The 23,351-nt window shown below is 38.5% G+C and overlaps 3 protein-coding genes across 4 annotated transcripts in view; 2 read left to right on the plus strand and 1 right to left on the minus strand.

Annotated features, from left to right (window-relative positions):
* The window catches only part of LOC136254643 (uncharacterized), a 217,115-nt gene that overhangs the window by 114,811 nt on the left and 78,953 nt on the right, over positions 1-23,351 (minus strand). The gene's annotated exons all lie outside the window — the stretch shown is intronic.
* The window catches only part of LOC136254618 (uncharacterized), a 248,088-nt gene that overhangs the window by 112,247 nt on the left and 112,490 nt on the right, over positions 1-23,351 (plus strand). The window contains exons 23-25 of the mRNA XM_066047362.1: positions 2,760-3,056; positions 10,703-10,999; positions 12,392-12,685. Of these exons, the coding sequence (XP_065903434.1) occupies positions 2,760-3,056; positions 10,703-10,999; positions 12,392-12,685 (888 nt within the window). The remainder of the gene's footprint in view (positions 1-2,759; positions 3,057-10,702; positions 11,000-12,391; positions 12,686-23,351) is intronic.
* Positions 16,022-22,935, plus strand: LOC136254636 (uncharacterized). 2 transcript variants are annotated; one of them, XM_066047380.1, is made up of 2 exons: positions 16,022-16,550; positions 20,151-22,935. In XM_066047380.1, the coding sequence occupies exons 1-2, from the start codon at positions 16,070-16,072 to the stop codon at positions 21,179-21,181; spliced, it is 1,512 nt and encodes a 503-aa protein (XP_065903452.1). In that variant the 5' UTR covers positions 16,022-16,069; the 3' UTR covers positions 21,182-22,935. The 2 variants fall into 2 exon arrangements, with proteins under 2 accessions (XP_065903452.1, XP_065903453.1); XM_066047381.1 differs by lacking the exon at positions 20,151-22,935 and adding an exon at positions 16,952-17,941.

The following is a 23,351-nucleotide window of genomic DNA, read 5'->3' on the forward strand; positions in this document are numbered from 1 at the left end:
GTTCTATATGTGTGTGTGTGTGTGTGTGTGTGTGTGTGTGTGTGTGTGTGTGTGTGTGTATGTCTGTGTGTCTGTTTGTCTGTGTGTCTGTGTGTGTGTATGCGTGCATGCGTGCGATATCAACTAATATGTTAGTATTGCTATAATGGGGTGATAGGGAACTAGAGGGGATTTGGGTGGATGAAGTTCTAACTATCTTCACATGGCAAAACCTAATCAATCATGCTAAATTTAACTTGTAAAATTATTCAGTGTTTACTACTATCAAGTGTATGTTGCTGTGCATATACTGTGCATTGCTGCAATCTTGTACTAAGACCTATTTGCTTATGGTCAACTGTTAATCCAGTTATGTATTGTTCCATATCCAAAATGCTTATCTGTCTGGCTTGTGCAAAAGTTATTACGCCCTACTCCAATGATTTCCTCAGTTGCCCTTTCTCCAAAGTACTTGTTCATAGCTAATTACCTTGTGCATAGATAGTAATTGTATGAATGTTTATTTGTTTTGTGTTGTTATTTACACTTTATGGCATTTGTACGGTATTATGTGGTAGATATTTGCATGAGTGTTTGTTTGTTTGGTATTGTTGTTGCATGCACTTTTATGGCTTTAAGGATAATGTTATTGTGAGCTAGGTGCTGTGGAATAGTGTTGTGTATATCTAGGAAAATATTATATGTGACTGAATTTGACAAAACAAGGCTTCGACGCACAAAGCTTTGTTAGGAGATATGGCGATTTTAAGGAATCTTTGTGTAATAACTTCCCAGTGCCTACAGCTGTGCAAACAAACTTTGCACCAATTGTTCATCTGTTCACTAGCTATCATTGAGTGGGTGTATACATTTCTGATACCCAAAATTTGCCCTGTTTTGAGCAACTTTTTTCGAGCGGGTTATAATATCACAGGTGGTAGTAATAGGGTGGGAGGGTGGGGGTGGACGGTGGTCTTGATATACGGGTATAAAATGAAGTAAGAAGACGATTGGAATCCAAAAGCCAAGTTTGGGCTCTCCATGGCCCTCCATGGCCCTCAAATTACTCCAAATTGACTGAGAACACTATTGGCGAGCTCTCTGTGAAGTCCCAGCTCACTACACACCATTATCACAAAGCCATGGCCATTTAATGGTGCCAATCTCACACTTGTGGCTTTGACAGGGTCGGAAGAAAGCTGCTACAGAAACCAGACTTGCCAGTGCTGAAGGAAGTACAGTGTGAAATATGATAGTGTATTAGACCAGCAATCCATTTCTGGTAAAATCGTAAGTTTGATTTTGTGTGTGTGGAAGCCTTGTTATGTGAAATCCGGTCACATATAATCTTGTGTATTTTTATGTATGCTTACACACATATGTATGAAATCCATGGTGAGTGGTGATTGCACCCTGGGGTTGTATATTGCTCGAATCTGCCAAATGCACATGGCCCAGGAGTGTTGCTACATCAAACAGCATTAGGCTTGCGTTGATTATGCCAGCATAATTTTTGTCATATGTAATAGGGGACGAAAAACATAAAGTATAATGCTGGAATAATAGAGCATAATTCAGTGCAGCATTATGGGGTAAATTTCTGCCACAATAAGTATAATAACTTCTGTTATAACAGTCACAAAGTCAAGGGCTAACCTGTTTTGAAAGGTGAAATGATTTCTGACTACAAGTAGAAACAATGCACTACCAGTCTAATATACTCGATGTAACGAATACTTTTCATTGTGGGTTTGAGTTAACTAGTACCAAGGCATGGCAATGCAGTTTAGTTGAGCTTCAATCATTGAATTTGGTATTATCTAATACATCTCACTGTCTGATTTTGAGTAAAGTGTGTGATATGATGATCGTTGTTATTGGAAGACAATAGCTATGATAAAAGCTCTGATGATTAATAAATTTAGTGTTGAGTAGCTAACTAATGAATGTGTAAACATTGAAAATAGTTAAGTCCTTGCAGGTCTGCAGTGAGACTGAGCATATTATCAAACCAGGAAAATATTTCAAAAAGATCGAGATTCTGTAGTAGAACAGTCAAACACTCTAATAGAACAGTCATCACATGTGACAGAGAGAATACAGAGAGAATACAGAGAGAATGAGAGTTATTATCCCCAGGATACTAATGTGTTCTTGGCATTGTGCTGCAAATGCAAGTTACATAATTATTATACTGAGCAGTTGCTCTCCTCTGAATACCAATTGCTACAATTCAGAAAATTGATCAGAATCATTCATAAACCATGCATGATATTTTATACATAATTATAAGCATATAAAAATACCTACTATGATACAATGCCTATAGCTGCCGAGGAACTATAGATGTGCCCCCAGATCCCTGCTCTATTAGCCTACAAACTCTGGAGCACATCTCCTTGCTATTATTGTATGTTGCAGTTGAAGTGACACTTCTCCATTCACATTTTATCTTACGAAGAATTTCTCTGCATAAAGAAAACCACACAAAATAAAAGCATAAATACATTTCCGAAAAGCATAAAAACAAGCATAATTGAGGAAATTCCAAAAATCATAATAGGCAAATTTTGGAGCATAATAGACTCAAGCCTAATCAGCATGTTTATTAATTTTGATTTTGCCTGACATGCAATTTGGATCAGTTTTGTAAACTCTGGTCACATATACAATGAATTTGCCAATGTCCGCATGTACAGTGGTTTTACTATTACTCAGATGTAGATTTTGTGTATGTAAATGTACTGGTCCATTATCAATGATCTAATCTTATTCTACAGATTACTCAGTTAGTGTGATAAGTGATCCTCCTGGTAGTTTTATTAATGGAAGTGATAACAGTTTTGGATATCTTGTTGGGTCTGATGTGAACTTGACATGTTTAGTGACTCCTACTCCTCCATCTGACAGTGAATATAGTTGGAGTTGTTCAACTGGATGTTTTGTTGATATGGAAATTGAGCAAAGTGTGAATGTTAGTGAATTGGAAGTAACAGATGAAGGAGTATTGAATTGTTTTGTAATGATTGATGGTGTAGAATTCTTTAGTGATCCATATGAGCTAGTAGTGGTTGTAGGTAAGAAAATTTGTATGCCATATTTAACTGTATTGAGGCACCATTAACTGGTAAAGAAAAGGTATGAACAGCAAGGGCGTATATAAGGAAGGGGTTCTAGAAACCCATAGAAATTTGTATTTATATAATTCATGCAAAACCAGCCAAACTGTGAAAAAACGTGTGGCCTACAAATACCTGAGTGAAAATGTGAAGTCAAATTAGCATTAACATCATTGCAGCCATTTCTTTCCCACCACCTTGATTTCACAATGCTTTTCACCTGTGTTTTCAAAGGCTGCAGCCTTTTTCACACCTTGGCTGTTTTTTTTTTATGAATTTCATTTCTATTTTTCCTTATATTAGTTAGCTTCACTATGTCAAAAAATACACTTTCATTCAAAGGTTTTGGGGATTAGCAAATCTATACATTTTTGGAAAGTTTAGAGCATGAGGAATCTGAAAATCAATGTTTACATTTGCACAGATTCCTGTAAGGTCAGCATTTTTAATTTCAAAGTGACAGTTAATAAAATGAGAAAATTCTAACAAATCAAGTTTAATTTGACATAAAATTCAATAAATGAACTCAACAAATTCTCAAGTTCCCTAGTGACATTTTTACACCTCTATTCATTAGAAGTGAGACAGTTAATCATGAATAACCGAAAGTTTTTACAAAGGGAATAGAAGAACACCTATTATACTGCAATAATTCTGGAATAATGTATAGTGAACAAATATTCTGGATTATTTGGTGCAAAGTATAACTAGTGCAAAGTATAATTTGACTTCTACTAAAAAAGTTCAAACCTAAGAAAAAGCTGAAAATTTAGATACTCTAATAAAGCAGTCACTTATAAGCAGTCAACCTTTGAGCTCATTTTTTTGCTAATGTATTTACTAGATGAATTTTGAAAGAATTCTCATTTTAAAATTACAGTAATTGGAATTAGCTCTCTCCTAAAAGGGAAGTTTCCTTTTCACATAAACAATTGGCAACAGTGATTTACCCTGATCACCAAGAGTAATTTTATGCACCAGAGACATGCATTGATAAGTTAAAATTGATACGCAATCTTTGAAAATTATAGGATCCACTGTTACCTAACTGTTAATCCAATGAAAATTTGCTTTCCAGTGAGAATGATTGCATATCACACATCTTTAAATAATCCAAATATTGCCATTGTCGATGGAGTCATTCTTATCCAGAAGACGACAAAAATAAAAAAAGACATTTGGCACAGTAATAAAATATCTAGCCAACATGTTTTTAATGACAGACTTACAAGTAACTGCTCCATGCTTAAATGCTAGTGCTATTGCAACAATTTGCCTTGCATGGTTGTGTGGTACAGATGAATATTTAAACATACAAGTAGGAGGAAAAATGAAAATTTTGAAGTTGGATTAGAGATCAAAACGTAGGGAATTGCTATATAAGAAGTAGTGAAAGAAGAGTGAAAGAAGGGAGGTTGCCTATACATCTGCATATATACTAGTGGACATTTAATCCCTATACTTCATTCAGTCTATAACCACAACTGAATTAGGGATTAAATGTCCACTGCAGCATATAGGCATGCAACCTCTCTTTTTCACTACTGTATTGGACTGAAGTATAGGGATTAAATGTAGGACTGTTTTTGTAACATAATTATGACTGGTGAACCCGTGCATATACTACATCAAAAGGAAGAAGGGCACCTGACAAAATATATTCTGGTCGCATGCCCCAACTATCATATATTATTATGAAGCAAAAATGCAGGTAGCTATTACACTTCATGTTCAGCTATGCTTTTTCCATTATGCAGCGTCGTAAACAAAGAACAGCATGAGAAGTATCTCAACTATCAATCATATTGCTATGGAAAATACTGGCAATAAGCTTACACAGCCACAGTTAATCCGTATCATGCTATATAGTGTGAATTGACACCTTGCATTGTCAGCAAAGAGAACTAGAACACAAATTAGACAAAGGAAAGCCCATGATACATGTATTTTATGTCTGCGGTTGGCAAAATCAAGTCTGCATGTCAAGTTATACTTGGCTGTCAGTCAGTCAGTCAGTCAGTCAGTGTAAAATTCTGTTAAATAGAAATGTTTTTAAATGCTATAGAAAGAGTTTGGGGTTAGTCTGAAGACATTTTTGAGCTTGGCTGTGCCTAACCAATGCTGCTAAGTTGTCATGAAGGAAAATTGAGACTGGTTTTAGGGTGATACTTTGAACTTGGAAGCTCCTGCATGATCCCTAATATATAGTACTATCGCACTGTCTAATGCATCGAAAATGACAACAGTAACAGTGCTGATGATTGTTAGGTTCATAATTAGATATTAATACTTATACGTATATGTACATAGATATATAGCTGTGATGTCTCTATGCGTAACTATAATAGCCCTACATCTCAGTTTTAACAATTCACTTTGTTTCTTGCAATAACTATCTGCCAAATTAAGTTTCTTAGCACTTTAGAGGCTATTAATGTATTCTATATGGGTGTGAGAACATAGAAATAGTGTTTGTTGTAAATAAGATGGAGAAATTTTCACCATATGGACTGCTATTTTCAAACTGCTAATTGACTAACATAATTATAGGTATCTGTATAAATGTAAGCATAGATTTTCACCGATCTCCATGCTCTCAGCTTTCTAATAATAGTTACGTAGGCCCATAAATTTTGAGCAAAGTTATCTTTGACACAATTAACTGTGTCAATGCATGCCACCAACTGGTGCAAAAGTGCTCTTGGATCTAGTCAGGGTAAAATCATAGTTGCCAATTGCTAATTTTCAAAGTTACCTTTTAAAGCACAGAATATTTTATGCAAAATACAATTATTCTTTCAAACCTAGTATTAACTATTCTCCTGAAATTTATGCCTAACGTACGTAAGTACACTAGCTAGGATTTTCACAAAAGTGACTGCTACATTAGAAATATGGACTCAAAGTTGACTGCTTTATTGGAATATGTGACTGCTCTGTTAGAGTAACTCAATCTTTTGTGCTGTTTTTAGGCTTGAACTGTTTCAGTGGAATCCAAACTTATACTTTGCACCAGTTATACATAGATCTCATCCATTTAATCTGGAATATTCCTCGATTTATTTTGCTAAAAATCATTCCTGAGTTATTGCAGCATAATGGATGCTCTTCTATTCTGTTTGTAATAATTTCTAATTATTCATGATTAACTATCACCTCTAATGAATAGGGATGTGAAAAATGTCATCAGAGAATCCGTTGAGTCCATTAATGAACTTTTATGTTAAATTAAAATTGAAATACCAGGAATTTCTTACTTTATTAGCTACCGTTTTGAAATTTAATAATGCTGACCTTGCAGAAATCTGTGCAAATATGAACATTGATTTTTAGATTCCTCATGCTCTAAGCCATAGTGAACCTGACTATATAGCCCCAAAGCCATCCATGTGTATGTTGACTTTGAGGTTTGATTTTACCCACATTTCTTTTTATCTACTTACATAAGTAGTAGTAACATGGGCATGAGTGATTTGCCTGAAATATACACACGAGCACGAGGACGCAGCCTGAGTGCGAGTGTGTATATTTCAGGCAAATCATAAGTGCCTATGTTACAACTAATATATTCCACTTGGGTGACTCACCTGCAAGCGTACATGGAAACTGCAGGAATGCTATGCGAATGTATTTATATGGACCATGTGAATTTCGATTGTGGATAATGTCGTAAGAGCAACGACAAGGTGCTGCTGAGAGGCCTAACATAAGTGTATCGTCACGAGCATGCAGATTGCTTCGATTGTGGGTATGCAATTAAACACAGGAAGCCCAAATACGAGCTGAACAGCTCATAATGAAGCTTAAGTGCACTATAAAGTACTTACTATACTAGCCATGAATAAACTAAAGCAGTGAATATGTTTACAGCGCTATAATGGCCTAGCCAATTAAGTGCCACGCCCAGTCACTACGTGTTTGTGACATCGCGCCAGGTGTCAAAACAGCAATGTAAAGATGATTCAACTGCACTGAAGTACTTACTTTACTAGCCACGAATAAGCTAAAGTAGTGAATACTATTAACACTAATGGGGCCAAATCAATTAAGCGCTACACCCATTGTCTGGATATTGCCACGTGACTATTGAATGCAACATGTTCAATATAAACTAACCTGTGACCTTCTTCGTTCAGTAAAACAATGAACTATCTTCTTCCCCGAGTCCATGATCACTTTACACTGATCATTTTACAAAAATTAAAACCCACTATTGATCCTGTGAAGTGTCGCTATTTTAAAGGAGAGGAGATCACACAGTTTCATCAAAGAAATCAAATGATTTCTGAGAATGCTTGGAATGCATTAATGATAATAGTAGGTAGTATATATAACTTGTATATGCTACCTCCTATTCTCGTTAATGCATTCCTGAGCACCGATAGCAGTGCTATTATACCACTTATACACCTTCTCTTCCCTTTGAAGTGAGGTGTGAAAGTGGTATATTGATGATTATTGAGGACAAAAGTTTGAATTCATATCCAATTTGTTTTGACTATTCATTAATATTATTGCAATATCCTAACAGGATACACTTTTTTATGATTTGTAATGGAACACACATAGAATGTTCTAGAACAGTCTAGATACAGTAGTTCTATGAAATCTACTATTGTAAGTAGATTTCAGCTAAAATTTTCATTGGATTAAGTGAGGTGAACAACTGTGATAGCAGTAGCTCAGTGGTTAACGATTTGGGTGTTCAGTATGGAGGTCCTCGGTTCAAACTGTGCTAAGTTTTTTCGATATTTTTCATGTACTTTTTACCCTGCAGCGGACATTCTATTATAGTATCTTGACTCTTTAATTTCACAGTTGTTTGGTTTTTGCTTTGTACATGATCATTACTTGTTTGTTTTTCAACCATCAAAAGGAACTTCTACTATGCCTAGCCTAAGTCACTCCAAATTTCAAGTTGTTCCCCATGCAGTATACCTTGTAGCCATGATAAAATGTTGATATTCTTTTTAAGTGAATAAATGTTCACAGCATCAGATTCATTGCAAACTTAGTATCTTAAGTGATAATATGTAGTTGTAGCACGGGCATGAGGGTTTTGCCTGATATGTATGCCCAACTGCCCAAGGGCTGCAGGCCCGAGGGCAGAAGGAATACATACCAGGCAAAGCCTGAATGCCCCGTGTTACAGCTAATATGTAACACTTATCAGGCTGATAGTCTGTACAGGGTGATCAATCACCCAAGCCAATACAAGTGCAGCCATGATATATATTATATATGTGACTGAATTTCACAAAACAAGGCTTCGACACACAAAGCTTTGTTAGGAGATATGGCGATTTTAAGGAATCATTGTGTAATAACTTCCCAGTGCCTACAGCTGTGCAAACAAACTTTGCACCAATTGTTCATCTGTTCACTAGCTATCACTGAGTGGGTGTATACATTTCTGATACCCAAAATTTGCCCTGTTTTGAGCAGCTTTTTTCGAGCGGGTAATAATATCACAGATGGTAGTAATAGGGTGGGAGGGTGGGGGTGGACGGTGGTCTTAATATACGGGTATAAAATGGAGTAAGAAGACGATTGGAATCCAGAGGCCAAGTTTGGGCTCTCCATGGCCCTCCATGGCCCTCAAATTACTCCAAATTGACTGAGAACACTATTGGCGAGCTCTCTGTGAAGTCCCAGCTCACTACACACCATTATCACAAAGCCATGGCCATTTAATGGTGCCAATCTCACACTCGTGGCTTTGACAGGGTCGGAAGAAAGCTGCTACAGAAACCAGACTTGTCAGTGCTGAAGGAAGTACAGTGTGAAATATGATAGTGTATTAGACCAGCAATCCATTTCTGGTAAAATCGTAAGTTTGATTTTGTGTGTGTGGAAGCCTTGTTATGTGAAATCCGGTCACATATCATTCCTAAAATTTTCAATTATGGATCAGCAGCTAGTACGTTCTGGTTACATTCTGTTATGAATGGACATCTAAAAATATCACAGAGAATTTTGGTTACATGAGTTTAATGTTTTAATCAGTGCTATTAAATCGTTTATTGAAGAATTACGAAGTTCACTAAAGGTCTAGATAGGTAAGCTTGCTTGTAGAGTGGTTACTCCATGCAGATCGTGAAGGGGGCATGTCCATATTTGAAAATGTGCAGAAACGATTGGTGAATAAGCTATAGCACTCGTTCTCACCTTAGCCCAACATTTTTCAACTCGTAGGATGGCGAGGATAACAAAACGCTCTTTACCTGAGCGGTTTTCATGGTAATATCCAAGTCGTGCATCCCAGTCACGTGAGTATTAATCAATCCCCACAATCGATTTCAGCCTCAACATCTATATAATCACTGTCCAGTTGTAGGCTGGCTACATTTTGTATGTAGCCTGGCTAGTGCTACTTACGACAAATATAACCTGGGCGGCTCTATTGATCTGAGGTGTGAAAGTGGTTACATTTCACCTTTATACGCTCTTCATCTCTAAGGTATTTGTGTTTTATAACAGTTTTTACAGAGTGTGTGGAAAGAAAAAAATCTAGGTGCCCATGAAATTGAACCATATGTGACAAATGGCTAGAGTGAACTCAATCAAATTTGCAGTGTGGTTTACCTTAGCTGATGAACAGTCCACCTGCAGGTTACTAACCCTACCCCAGGAGGATTTTTCTGCACAAGGCTCAAGTGCCTGAGTGGTGTACAGGGCATCCCAATGCTGGTTTGCTAGGCAGCAATAGCTATGTTTTGAACAGCCTTTGTAGGCTTTGTTTTTGACTTTTTGATTTTACCTGGTAGACAGCAATAATACAAAAATGATGTGCTTTGGTATCATGGAGCTAAGCATGCACAAAAGTCACATTTTCTTTGTTTCTGTGAATATACGCATTGTATATAACTCCAGCTTTTTTTTGTATGCATGATACGCTACAGTGTGTCTTGATAATTATAAATTTTCCAAAGAATTGCAATAGTGTCAAAATTTGGGAGCTCACAGATAATTACAAAACAAGAAGAGTCCAATGCAACAAATTTGTTTAACTGATAAAAATCCAACATTAATTCTTTTAGGAGTTAGACCCAAAGTAAAAATCATTTAATTTTCATGAACATTGAAATACTCTATGAATATATTCTAGTACATGGAATAGTCACAGGAATCCAAATGATAGTTCCTCTTAAACTTGATTAAAATGTATCAATATAGGGTTAAAGTAAAGTAACTATAATGGTTTCAAGTCATCCATATTTAGGTTGAGGTGTTAAGGTTTCCATTGCAATGGGAATAAATCAACATTATTATTATTGTTTTTGCATTTGAATCAGAAACTACCCATGAACAAATTTAAATCTTTACTAATGCAGATTCAGCTCTATGGAGTTTTAATGTTTCTGGAAACCTGGAGGTTTTGTGCTTGAGTCTAAAATTTGTCTATTTTGATTTCTTTGGAATTCCAGACATCTAATCCATACATCAATTACAAATTATTATAATAAGTGTATTGTTTACATTACAGATATAGCCACAGATACAGCCATGTTCAAGACCTTTTGTATTAGCATTTTTACTCATACACCATACATAGCTATATCTATTTCCCTATTATCTTACAGTAAACTTATCTTATTCTACAGATTATTCAGTTAGTGTGATAAGTGATCCTCCTGGTAGTTTTATTAATGGAAGTGATAACAGTTTTGGATATCTTGTTGGGTCTGATGTGAACTTGACATGTTTAGTGACTCCTACTCCCCCATCTGACAGTAAATATAGTTGGAGTTGTTCAACTGGATGTTTTGTTGATATGGAAACTGAACAAAGTGTGAATGTTAGTGAATTGGAAGTAACAGATGAAGGAGTATTGAATTGTTCTGTAATGATTGATGGTGTAGAATTTTTCAGTTGTCCATATGAACTAGTAGTAATTGTGGGTAAGAAGAATACTTGTATACTACCAATTGTAATCATCTTAGACAAGCGTGCTGCTTTAATCAGCCAATGATTAAAAGCTAATTTACTTAGTTACCTATTATTAAGTAATGCGTTTAACAGTTTACAAAGTTTATAGATTAATTAGTACTGTTTCATTTGAAATAATTTCAAAAGATCCATCAATTGTAATCTAGTGTCCAGGTACAGACCATTTGAGTGATATTGGTTGGTAGTAATATAGTATTTGCCTTCCACTTGATGCAATTTTTATAATAGTAGTGCCTTCAAGACATACTATAACAAGTATAAGGAGGAAAATTAGGAATTTTAGGGATCACAGAGAAAAACGTAGGTAAACCAGGGAGGTCCCCTACACCTGGAGATATACTAGTGGACCTTTAATCTCTACTTCAGTCTATACCCATGACTGAATTAGAGATTAAAGTCCACTAGTATATCTGCAGGTGTAGGCAACCTCTTTTGTTTCAGTAGTTCGCTCACCTCTAGCATACTTTTCACCAATCTTTCTCCCACACAGGTGTTACTGCTTGGTCTATCCACCACCGTCATCTGATGCTGGTGGGTTTGGTTGTTGTACAAGGACACTGTCTGCCGACTGACGAGTCACGCTGTTCACACTAGGAGGCACGTGTTGCATGCTGTGCATGTGCAAATTCCAGTTAACACTCACTAACATTTCTATTATTAGTGCCTGCATAACTAATAGCTTCTATATTAACTTGGTTTAAATGTGCATGTAAACCTCATTAAAATTTCTAATTTATCCTTATGCTGTACTTGTTTGTTGATTTTTTTGTAATATTGGTGAACCTTCACATACTGTATCAAAAGAAAGAATGGTGTCAAAGTTAAAGTTTTTGTCTGAATGTGCACCCCAACTATCAGTTACCGACTCGAAAGTGAAGAAATCATTGCGCTTCACTTTCAGCTCTGTTCAGCCTGTTATGCAGCACTACAAATGAAGAACAATAGGAGATGTGCCTCTGCAATCAATCCTGTCACCATGGAAAATATGAATGATTTGCATGGCCCAACTAACTTGAAAAGTGGAGTCCCATTTGTCTGAGTAACATGCTGGCAGCATTACTGTACTTTTTTATTATCCTTTTCAGTTGTCTAGCACGTGCCATTCTTTGTGCTGGGGGTGGTAGGCAAGGGTAATCCATCAACCCGGGGTAAAAACAATCAACACTTTGGGCTGTCAGTAAAAATAAATAAGACACAAAGGAGGACAAGGCAAGTCCATAATGTGTGCATTGCATGTACTGCAATGCCTGGTAACCCATACTAACATTTTCAATTCCCAATTTCTATATACTCTGTAATTAGCCATATTGCTCCATTATTAATAACCTTATCTTATTATATAGATTACTCAGTTAGTGTGATAAGTGATCCTCCTGGTAGTTTTATAAATGGAAATGATAGCAGTTTTAGATATCTTGTTGGATCTGATGTGAACGTGACATGTTTAGTGACTCCTGCTCCTCCATCTGACAGTGAATATAGTTGGAGTTGTTCAACTGGATGTTTTGTTGATATGGAAATTGAGCAAAGTGTGTATGTCAGTGAATTGGAATTAACAGATGAAGGAATATTGAATTGTTCTGTAATGATTGATGGTGTAGAGTTTGTCAGTGATCCATTTGAGCTAGTAGTGTTAGGTAAGAAAATTTGTTCAACTGTAGGAAGTATGGACAAACAAAGAAAGGGAAAAATACCAGTGCAAAGGAAGGGGCTACATACTGTATCTGAGGGTTCCCGAAACCACTCTGAAATAGGTTTTCCAAAGAATCAAAAGCTTAGAGAACAAACTTACTGAAACATGAAAAGGAAAGAAAGTCCTAAAAGTTTATATATATAGCAGAGGAAATAAAACTTACATTAATTCCATAGGTGTAGCTATACTCAAAGTTAGAACTTGTGTCTACAGTAGATAAAGTACCAGTTCAAAGATATGATAATACTTTGACTCATTATAACATTATTTAGTGACACAAAGCTTGTAATTGTGGGTTTAGGTTTACAGGTTAGGTTAGGCCCAGTGTAGTCGTAAGTTTGGACTAGTTGTCAGTTACTAAACAAAGATTGATTAGTAAAATAATTATTTGGGAAATGCGTGGATGCATTTTTCTACCCACCGATTCACAGAGCAACGCAAAGAAAACAGCTAGATTTAAATACTGTAGCTGAGTAACTGAGTACTGTATAGTAGGGACCACAAAGGTGTAGGAATTGCCCATGAGAAACATCACATTTTCAACTTTCCCTGACGACGATTAGGCAGTATCGGTGAGGTAAAATTACATATGCCCAAACAAGCTTTCAGATTGACCTGAAATGCTTTCAACAAGTTGCTACAGAAATTGTTAAAAAAATTATTAAATGGAAATTTTTACTGACTGACTGACTGACTGCCTGACTGACTGACTGACTGACTGCCTGACTGACTGACTGATGCCTTCAGACAAGCGTAACGCGATAAAGGCTAAGGCTATGAGCTTGATTTTTTCACTGTTTGACGTAAATTTGGTCTGAGAGGTGCCTTTTGGCATACCGCAGTATGTACAATGCATTCTTCATGGACTTATCAATGTCCTCCTTTGTGTCCCATTCATCTTAGCTGACAGCAAAATGTGTCGATTTGGTGGTAACACATGGCGGTTTTCCTTCATAATGAATATTGTCCATATTTTTCATAGTGGCTACTTTGATTGCAGGGGTGTTTTTTGAACAGTTCTTGGTTCATAATGCTGTGTAAAAGTACTGAAACAAGCTGGAGTAGTGCATGATATTGAATCACAGTAAAACAATAAGTGTTATATCCCTACTGCACTCAAGATACCATAAGAAGAGCACAGTAGGGATAAAACACTTCTTCTTGTTTTACTGTGATTTAATATTGTGCACTACTCCAGCTTGTTTCAGTACTTTTTATTGATGTGCTATGGTCTCTACTCTAGTTGAAAATTCCAATTTTATTGTGTACTTGTAGTTCTAACTAATATAGCTTAGTATAATAACTTACTTACTGTCCCAAAAGTGTGAAGTTGGTAGGTTAATGTAGTACAAAATCTTAAAACTAAAACACTGGATCCCACAATTGGAAATTTTTCTGGTGTTGTGTATAAAGTATAATGATGCATGAACAATGTTGTAATGGCTATAAGCCATGTTATTAAAAGCACTATCAATTGTGAGATACTGATGTATAAAAAAATCAGTGTGAGTGCTTTGTAGTTCTTTCACCTATCAGGTGAGTGTGCCTAGAGTGATATATATCACTTATACCACGACTGCATCAGGTTTTGCTGATATAGACACCTTTAGCCCTTGGCCCTGCGGCCCTCGTGCTTCGGATTTAAATATCATCAAAATCCCGTGCAGTTGCTTTATAACTATTACATATACATAAACATATCTTTGATGACCTTTTTGGCCATATTTGCACAGAAAACTGATCATCTCTATCTTTACATTCCTGTGACACTAATTAGCTTGCTAAAAAAATTAATAGTCTTGTTGAAAGAAACAACTTAATTGTAGTAGAAGTCAATCGACGATTTCATCCAAAGCTGTAGTGTGGTGCGTGAGTACAAATCAGTTGTAAACCAGTTTACAAATGATTGTGACATGTTTGACCACAAGGTCTGGCCACTAATTAGCTCAAAGGCATTTAAACAAACCATGCACCACACCACCACAGGAGGTCACATTACCAGGCTATAAATTTGTCTAATGCATCATGCTGATAAATTACTCTGCAATGAATACAACTTCAGCTTTGCACTTACTCATCTGAATGAATAGGATACAGTATAACAATTGGGCTGAATTGGTATCCATATACCACATGCTCATTTAAGCTAACAAAAACGATTATATCATTGTCACTTCAGCTACACATCTAAATGTGAAGCAGTCCAAAGGCTGGACTAATAGGCCATGCACTAATTCTTGGGAAATGTACTACCAACAAATTAACTAGCTACCAATGAATTAACTAACTATCAAGACAGCAATTTATGAATAAAATCTTTCTTGGCAAAGTACTGATGATAGCCTGGCTTTCTGGCACCTTTGAGATCTCCACATGCCCCATACCACAAATCAGTTATAATGAACCCATTCAGTTTGTATCTGACTTGTAAACACTCAAATCAGATACAAATCGAATGGGTGTATTACAACTATAACTTATGATCCTTTCTTTACATTACCCATTACTTTACCAGCCCACAGATATTATATATCCCAAGGGCAAATAATTGTGTAGTAAATAAAAGTAATTGTAATTTTGGTATGAAATTACCTAATAAACCTAAGTTGTTTCTTTCAACATAACCTTTATTTTAGCTACAGTAGTACCATACGTTAACAAGTTATGGTAATTAAAGACAGAAAATTAATGATCAGTTTTCTGTGAAAAATTCCCTAAAGTTCACCAAAGGTCAAGTCTTTAATGACACTATTTCTAAAATTACATATCATGAGGGGTACCAATTATGTGGAAAGTTTGAGGTTTTATGAAAACATGTACAAAATTTTGACATTTTGGAGGGCTATGCCACTATACTAAGAGTTATTTACCCCAATTCCAGGGGAAAATTGTGCTACTTTATAATCCAACTATGTATGTTCTTATTAAACCTTCAATTGATTACTTTCTATTAGAACTTTCCACCTTATTAATTGCTGCAATAGAGTGTCTTGTAGTTGCATATCACCATACAGTGTAGATCAATCTGTATGTAACTGGTATATTGCAGCGTCTAAATTTATTCCATGCAAAATGTGAAAAGTTACAGTTCTTCCATTGTCCAATGCACAAAACTGCTCCTATTTTTACAGTAATGGAGCTATCCTCAATGCTTTTAAACCTACTATATATGAAGTTTAAAATATTTAAAACGAGTTAATGCTGGAATCTAACAGATATAGTATACTCACCGTGTCATTGGTTGTTTGGAGAAGAGCATTAATAAGAATTAGTGCTATATTTAGAACATCAGCGCATGCGCATGCAGTAACACGTGCAACCGTGAAGAATGGGTAGACAAACTGCTTCTACTTCTCGCAAGTCCGCGGCAAAGAAGACACGACGATCCCAAACCTCTGGGGAGATGGAAGACACGCAGCCGCCGCCGCCGCCAAAACGGAGCCGACGTTTAGCAGCTACTCCGCGACACCTGACAATGGACGACATCCCTGCGATCGTGGCAGCTATCCGGGCACCACTAACTGTCACGCCCACATCAGGAGGACTTACTACCGCAACGTCTACCATTACAACCACTGTCCGATCTGGAGTACTCGACACCGTAGCTACCACCGCATCCGGTGGATCTACAACTACCACGACAGCGTCGGCCAGATCTACAACTACCACGACAGCGTCGGCCGGATTTCTCACCCCTACTACAGCAGCGTCTGGCTCCCCAACTCTCCCCACCACAGCAGCGTCTAACCCCACATCTCTCACCACTATAGCGGCTGCTACCGGGACCTCCGACAGCCTTCGAGATGGTGGTAAGCTATAAATTTGTACATAACACGTTTATTAATTAATGAGCTGTTGTATTGTTGTTACTAATTAACACGTTGCATGTGTCATCAGTTGTTGGGCTTACCATTCACTAGTCACTTAGTAATTTAATTAATGTGTTAATGCATTGTTGTTACTAATTAACACTTTGCCTGTATCATACATTACATGCCATTCAGTTGTTGGGCTTACCATTCACTAGTATTGCCATCATGCATTCACCCATATGCAGCAACACCTTCACATTATACCCCCACCCCTACATGTATACTAGTCAGCGAGCTATGTTCTCTTTGTGCATGTATCATCACGCCTATGCATTTACTTCAATCTGTTACCCCCCCCCCCCCCCCTTCTTAACCTGGTCCCCTTCCTCATCTAATAGCTCTCGGCCATCTCCCAAGTAGCAGTCAGATCTGGCACATACCAGAGATTCAGGAAGTAATCCAAACCTCTCGCCAGGCAGGCGCAACCTCTACTTCAAGATCACTCATCCCATCAGGCAGTAACATGAATCCACCCATCATGGTTAGCGCTGGGCTCCCACCCATCCCTACCAAGTTGCTCAACAGAATTCAGGATGGACTCTTCATAGAAATGTCAGACCTACTACCTGATACATTAACATCTGCTGAATACAATGCTGGTGAAGACCATGGTGACAGCCGAAAACCAAAGCACCACAGAGAGCTAAGCATTATGGAGTGGGTTCAGTCCTTTGGAGTGTACATGGCAGTGATGTCTCGTACAAAACCGCATCGCATAGCAGATCTTCTGGGCTACCAACAGCGGATTATCCAAGCCTCATACAATCGTCAGCCAGGTTGCTGGGCAGTTTATGATCGCCAGTTCCGCTTGAAGGCTTCTGCAACCTCTTCAACAGACTGGTCAACGATTGATCTCAATCTATGGCATGATGCTTTCCCCGACCAAAACATGACCCAGGCACTACCTCCATCGCAGTCACAGCCAAGACCCCAATACAGCACTCAGAGGTATGCAAGCAACCAACCCAGACGTACCCCTCCATCACAGCAACGCATTTGCTTGGACTGGAACGATGACCCCAACCCTGACTGCCCACATCCTCATTGTAAATACGAGCACACGTGCTATAGATGTGCCTTCAACCCCAGAATCGTTGATAAACGCCACAAGGCAATGTTCTGCCCAAATAAAGGTAAAAGGTTTCAACGCGAACCCCTCATCAATCAACCAAGGGGACAACTGTGAACTGAAGCTGACTGTTATCATTACTTGATTGTAACTATAGTCCTAATTTGATGTTGTAATGACTAGTTACCAATACTGTTTGAACAAATGAGTCACACTAATCTGTATGTTTGTTTATCATGCTATGCAACTGTACTGCATGCCCCCCCTTATTGCATATTACACAATACTTATCCCTCCCCTCCCCATCCTATCTAGCTGATGCACTGGATCTGGATGAACGTCCATGGATTAACCAATGGCTCTTACAGGTGGAAAAATCATCAGATATTGTCAAGGTTCCTGCAGAGGCAATAGCCATTACATCACCCCTTATTGTCAAAAACTGGAGCAACCTCTTAGCAACACACCCAGATCAGTCCCTAGTAAATTTCTTCCTTGCCGGAATCTCGCAGGGTTTCCGTATAGGCTATCACAACCCTCAAAGCTCTCTGAAATCTGCCAAACGGAACTTAGTTTGTGCTCTACAACACCCTGAAGTAGTTGATCATTACTTGGAGGAAGAGCTGGCTCTTAAACGAGTCACAGGACCTTTCCTCAAGGAATTAGTGCCAGAAATACATATCAACCGCTTCGGAGTGATTCCCAAAAAGCACCAACCCGGTAAATGGCGCCTTATAGTGGATCTATCCCATCCATCGGGCCACAGTGTGAATGATGGAATTCCAAAGCCACTCTGCTCCCTTTCCTATATCACTGTGGATTCAGCTATTGCAGAAATTATGAAATTGGGAAGGGGCACACTGCTTGCCAAAGTTGATGTTAAGAGCGCATTTCGCCTCTTACCCGTCCATCCAGCAGATCGTCACCTCCTAGCTATGAATTGGAATGCACAGGTCTTCATTGATACTTGCCTTCCATTTGGCCTAAGGTCTGCACCAAAACTTTTCAATATCCTTGCTGACCTTTTATCTTGGATTCTTGAGCAAAAGGGCGTGAGTCCTCTTCTCCACTATCTGGATGATTTTCTCATTATATCTCCACCCAAATCACCTGCATGCTTTAACAACCTCCAAGTTATTCTCGAAGTATGCTCACACCTTGGTATCCCCTTAGCAATGGAAAAAATAGAGGGACCTGCAGAGACACTTACATTCTTAGGAATTACCCTAGACACCCAAAACATGGAGGCCCGACTTCCACCTACCAAGCTGCAGAACATTCGTAACGAGATTAAAGCATGGCTCAAAAAGAGAGATGCCAACAAAAGGGCCATCCTATCACTTGTTGGTCTTTTACAGCATGCCACGAAAGTTGTCAAGCCAGGCAGAACATTTGTGTCACGAATGTATGCAACAGCTGCAAGAGTGAAGAAGTTGTCTCACCGAATCAGACTCAACACCGCATTCAAATCAGACTTGTGCTGGTGGCACTTGTTTGTTACCTATTGGAATGGAGTCAGTTTTCTGCACTGTTCAAAAGAAACTACCTTTGATTACTGTCTGTGGACGGATGCTTCTGGTACGTGGGGCTGTGGGGCACGATTTGGAGACCAATGGTTCCAGTTCCGCTGGCCCCCTGAGTGGACACCAATTACCATAATGGCCAAGGAACTCGTACCCATCGTCTTGAGCTGCTCAATCTGGGGTAGATTGTTAAACCGAAAGAAGGTACAGTTCTTTTGTGACAATCTTGGGCTCGTAGATTCCATTCGGAAAGGCGCTTCAAAAGACAACATAGTGATGCACCTCCTGAGATGTCTATGGTTTTTTACAGCTCATTTTGACATTCACATTACAATCACCCACCTTCCAGGAGTCCAAAACACAGCAGCTGACTTACTGTCAAGAAATAAGCTTCAGCAATTCTTCATCCTACATCCAACAGCGTCTCGCTTACCAACTCCAATCCCACTCTGCCTTGCTCGAATTATATCACCAAGGCAACTTGACTGGACATCATCTCATTTCCTCCGATACTTCAAACAAGTCATCCAGTTTTCCAGATAGTCATTCCACATCTTATCTACACCTTGTGAACCATTACAATAGCCGCAAACACGTTAAGTTATATACTAATATTGATATTTCCTATGGCATTTCATATCCGTGTATTTGTTCTCATGTCATACAATCAAGTGTAAGTATGTATCTTCACGAGACTAATTATGAGGTGCATAATATGCACTTTTGCATGCACACTCACACGCATACCCCATAATGTATATTGTCACACTAAGCTTTCTCTTAGGTACACATATCGCACCTCTTCTTTATTTATTAATTGTTTACACGGGCATGCTTGCTTCAAGTTCGCACCTACATTTCACCTCACCACGCATCCGTACACAATTTCCCCATGTATTGTTACCAGGCTGCTACCTTTATGGTCTACTGTCATCATCCTTGTAGATGGGTTCCACCACCTCATGCCCTTACCAGATGCTGCACATTTAACTGATCTCTACTGCAAGGCCAACCAATTCCTTATTCAAGGACTGGCTCCATCAACTATCACAACATACTCAGCTGGAAAGAACAAGTACATTCAATTCTGCACAGCATCTAGAATTTCCCCGATACCGTCATCAGAAACAACACTGATCCTGTTTGCTTCCTATCTGGCTACTGCTAACATGTCCCACACCACTATTAAAGTGTATCTGGCAGCCATCCGTCATATGCACGTTGTTGCAGGCCTACATGAACGGTTCAGTGAGCAGCTCACTCCTCGACTTCAGCTAGTCTTACGTGGCATAAAAAAGGCTCAAGCATCTACTTCTTCACCGAGGGTCCGACTGCCAATCACTCTCCAATTAATGCAAAGCATAAAAAACATACTCTCTAACCAACCCCACTTGTACAGAAATATCATGCTTTGGGCTGCTTGTTGTCTGGCCTTTTTTGGATTCTTGCGTGTTAGCGAGTTTACCATCCCAAGCCACAATGGCTATGACCCATCTCTACACCTGTCACTCCAGGATATCTCCATAGATCACAGAGATAATCCCAATGTTCTGAGAATCCATGTCAAACAATCAAAGACTGACCCTTTTCGGCAAGGCGTACAAATTTACTTAGGCGCAACCAACACAAATGTATGTCCCATACTAGGTATCCTCCCATACCTGGCACGAAGAGGAACACAACCAGGACCTCTATTCCTCACAGAGAATGGCCAAGGCCTTACCAGACAAATTTTCTGCACAGCATTAAACTCAGTCCTGTCCGAATTGCAAGTTAACTGCAATTGGTACAATTCCCACAGCTTCCGCATTGGAGCAGCAACCACCGCAGCCAAAGCTAATATACCTGACGCATACATCAAGATGTTAGGCAGATGGCAGAGTGACGCTTACCAAAGATACATCAAGACACCTCCATGTGAGCTAGCCAAATTTTCCGCATTGATAGCTTCAGCTTCATCTAGTATTCCACAGTAGAGTGACAGCACCTAGATAACAGTAACAAGAAACACATGAACTGACTTGATATGCAGCACTACACATTTATTGCACGCTTAAGTACAGTATCATACATCACACAGAGTACTGTAACTTGACTGTATTCTATTTACATGTACACACACATAATATGCTTGTAATATAAATAAGCGATAATGCATTGAAGTATCTGCGCCAGAATCCTTGGTGGTGAAAGATTCCCATGTATACATGGTTATCTTTCTATGGTTTCAGCAGCAAGAATTTGGACGGTCATTTGCTGACCCCACTCCAACCTTCTTGCCTGCCCAAGTATTTGTCGCTTGATTTGTATTATTACTCTTGGCCTGTAAAAGTCAAAACAATTGAAATAAATTAGGTCTTCCCCAAAGCAGTCGGGGCCTTGCACACCTACCAACTCACCACAATCAACTTTAGATCGTGGTAGAGCCAAATGATCTCAGAAGACAACCAAAGCTACATACAGACTGGGGAAGGGTTAGACTACTACCAAAGACAGTTGTTCTCAGTAAAGGTTAGTGACAACATTAAATGAAGTTTAAAATATTTAAAACGAGTTAATGCTGGAATCTAACAGATATAGTATACTCACCGTGTCATTGGTTGTTTGGAGAAGAGCATTAATAAGAGTTAGTGCTATATTTAGAACATCAGCGCATGCGCATGCAGTAACACGTGCAACCGTGAAGAATGGGTAGACAAACTGCTTCTACCACCCACCCTCCCACTGGTGCACATCATTACCTTTTATAACGTGGGTTGTTGAGCCAGTACCGCTGCCACTAAGGCAAATATTGGTTCATATCATAGTTACACACAGTGGCATTTACCGAGCCAACATCGCTGCCTACCAAGGCAAATGTTGGTTCACACTTTTTCTTTTTTTTTTTTGAAATATACATTGTCAATTATTGAGCCAATACAGCTGCCACTAAGGCAAATATTGGTTCATATCAATGTTACATGCATTGTCATTTACAGAGCCAACATCACTGTCTACTAAGGCATGTGTTGGTTCACATTTCAAAACAGACATTGTCAGTTACTGAGCCAATACAGCTGCCACTTAGGCAAACATTGGTTCATATCATTGTTACATACAGTGTCCTTTACCGAGCCAACATCGCTGCCTACTAAGGCAAATGTTGGTTCATGGTTATATGCACAATGTTGCCATCGTTGGCCATTCAGACCTATACTGCTGCCACTAGGGTAAATATAGGTCCGCCCAGCTGGGTACGCTCAGTAGGAAGAGCCAACTTAGGATAAAGTCAGCTTCATATCCATAGGTATCAAATCCTTTTTTAAATGACAAACTGGTACATTGCACTGATAAAGGCTCTTCATTTGCTGCATACGCAGCACCTCCATTCTCTATAGAGAGAGTGTGATAGTGCAAGGTCCCACTTAGGATGACTGCTTAATAGGTATAGGTTTCAGCAGCAAGAATTTGGACGGTCATTTGCTGACCCCGCTCCAACCTTCTTGCCTGCCCAAGTATTTGTCGCTTGATTTGTATTATTACTCTTGGCCTGTAAAAGTCAAAACAATTGAAATAAATTAGGTCTTCCCCAAAGCAGTCGGGGCCTTGCACACCTACCAACTCACCACAATCAACTTTAGATCGTGGTAGAGCCAAATGATCTCAGAAGACAACCAAAGCTACATACAGACTGGGGAAGGGTTAGACTACTACCAAAGACAGTTGTTCCCAGTAAAGGTTAGTGACAACATTAATGTACTGCAAAGTAATCAGTACAAGCCTAACTACCATATAGTAAAACAGTGAAATGAAGAATTAACCAAATACTAAGGGGGTTAAGCATTTCTAGAAAATAGTTTGTGTCCTCCTCCATGTCAAGAATTTAGTATAGAGCATTTAAAAATGCTATGACCAGTCAAGCCTTTTCCTTCATACACTACAACTGTGATCCACTATAAATCTGAAATCTTATCCTGTGTTAAGTTTTTTGTAAGTTGTCCAAGATGTTCTACCTTAGTGGTCTTAGTGATCACTGATAGTATGGAGACAGACGCAACTGTGCGTTATCACTGTATCCTCACTTGGATGATCTTCTGTCACATAAGAAATGCTAGTGCCTGTAGGCATAACACCAGCATGCCTTATATTTCTTCATTTTTATTATCT

Source organism: Dysidea avara, chromosome 4 (assembly GCF_963678975.1).
Source record: "Dysidea avara chromosome 4, odDysAvar1.4, whole genome shotgun sequence".
Taxonomy (NCBI): Eukaryota; Metazoa; Porifera; class Demospongiae; order Dictyoceratida; family Dysideidae; genus Dysidea; species Dysidea avara.

Excerpts from the sequence above, each read along its gene's own strand:
- LOC136254636 (XM_066047380.1), top strand. The coding sequence starts at position 16,070 with ATGGGTAGACAAACTGCTTCTACTTCTCGCAAGTCCGCGGCAAAGAAG. Across the intron at positions 16,551-20,150 it reads CGACAGCCTTCGAGATGGTG|ATGGGTTCCACCACCTCATG; the intron begins GTAAGCTATAAA and ends TCATCCTTGTAG.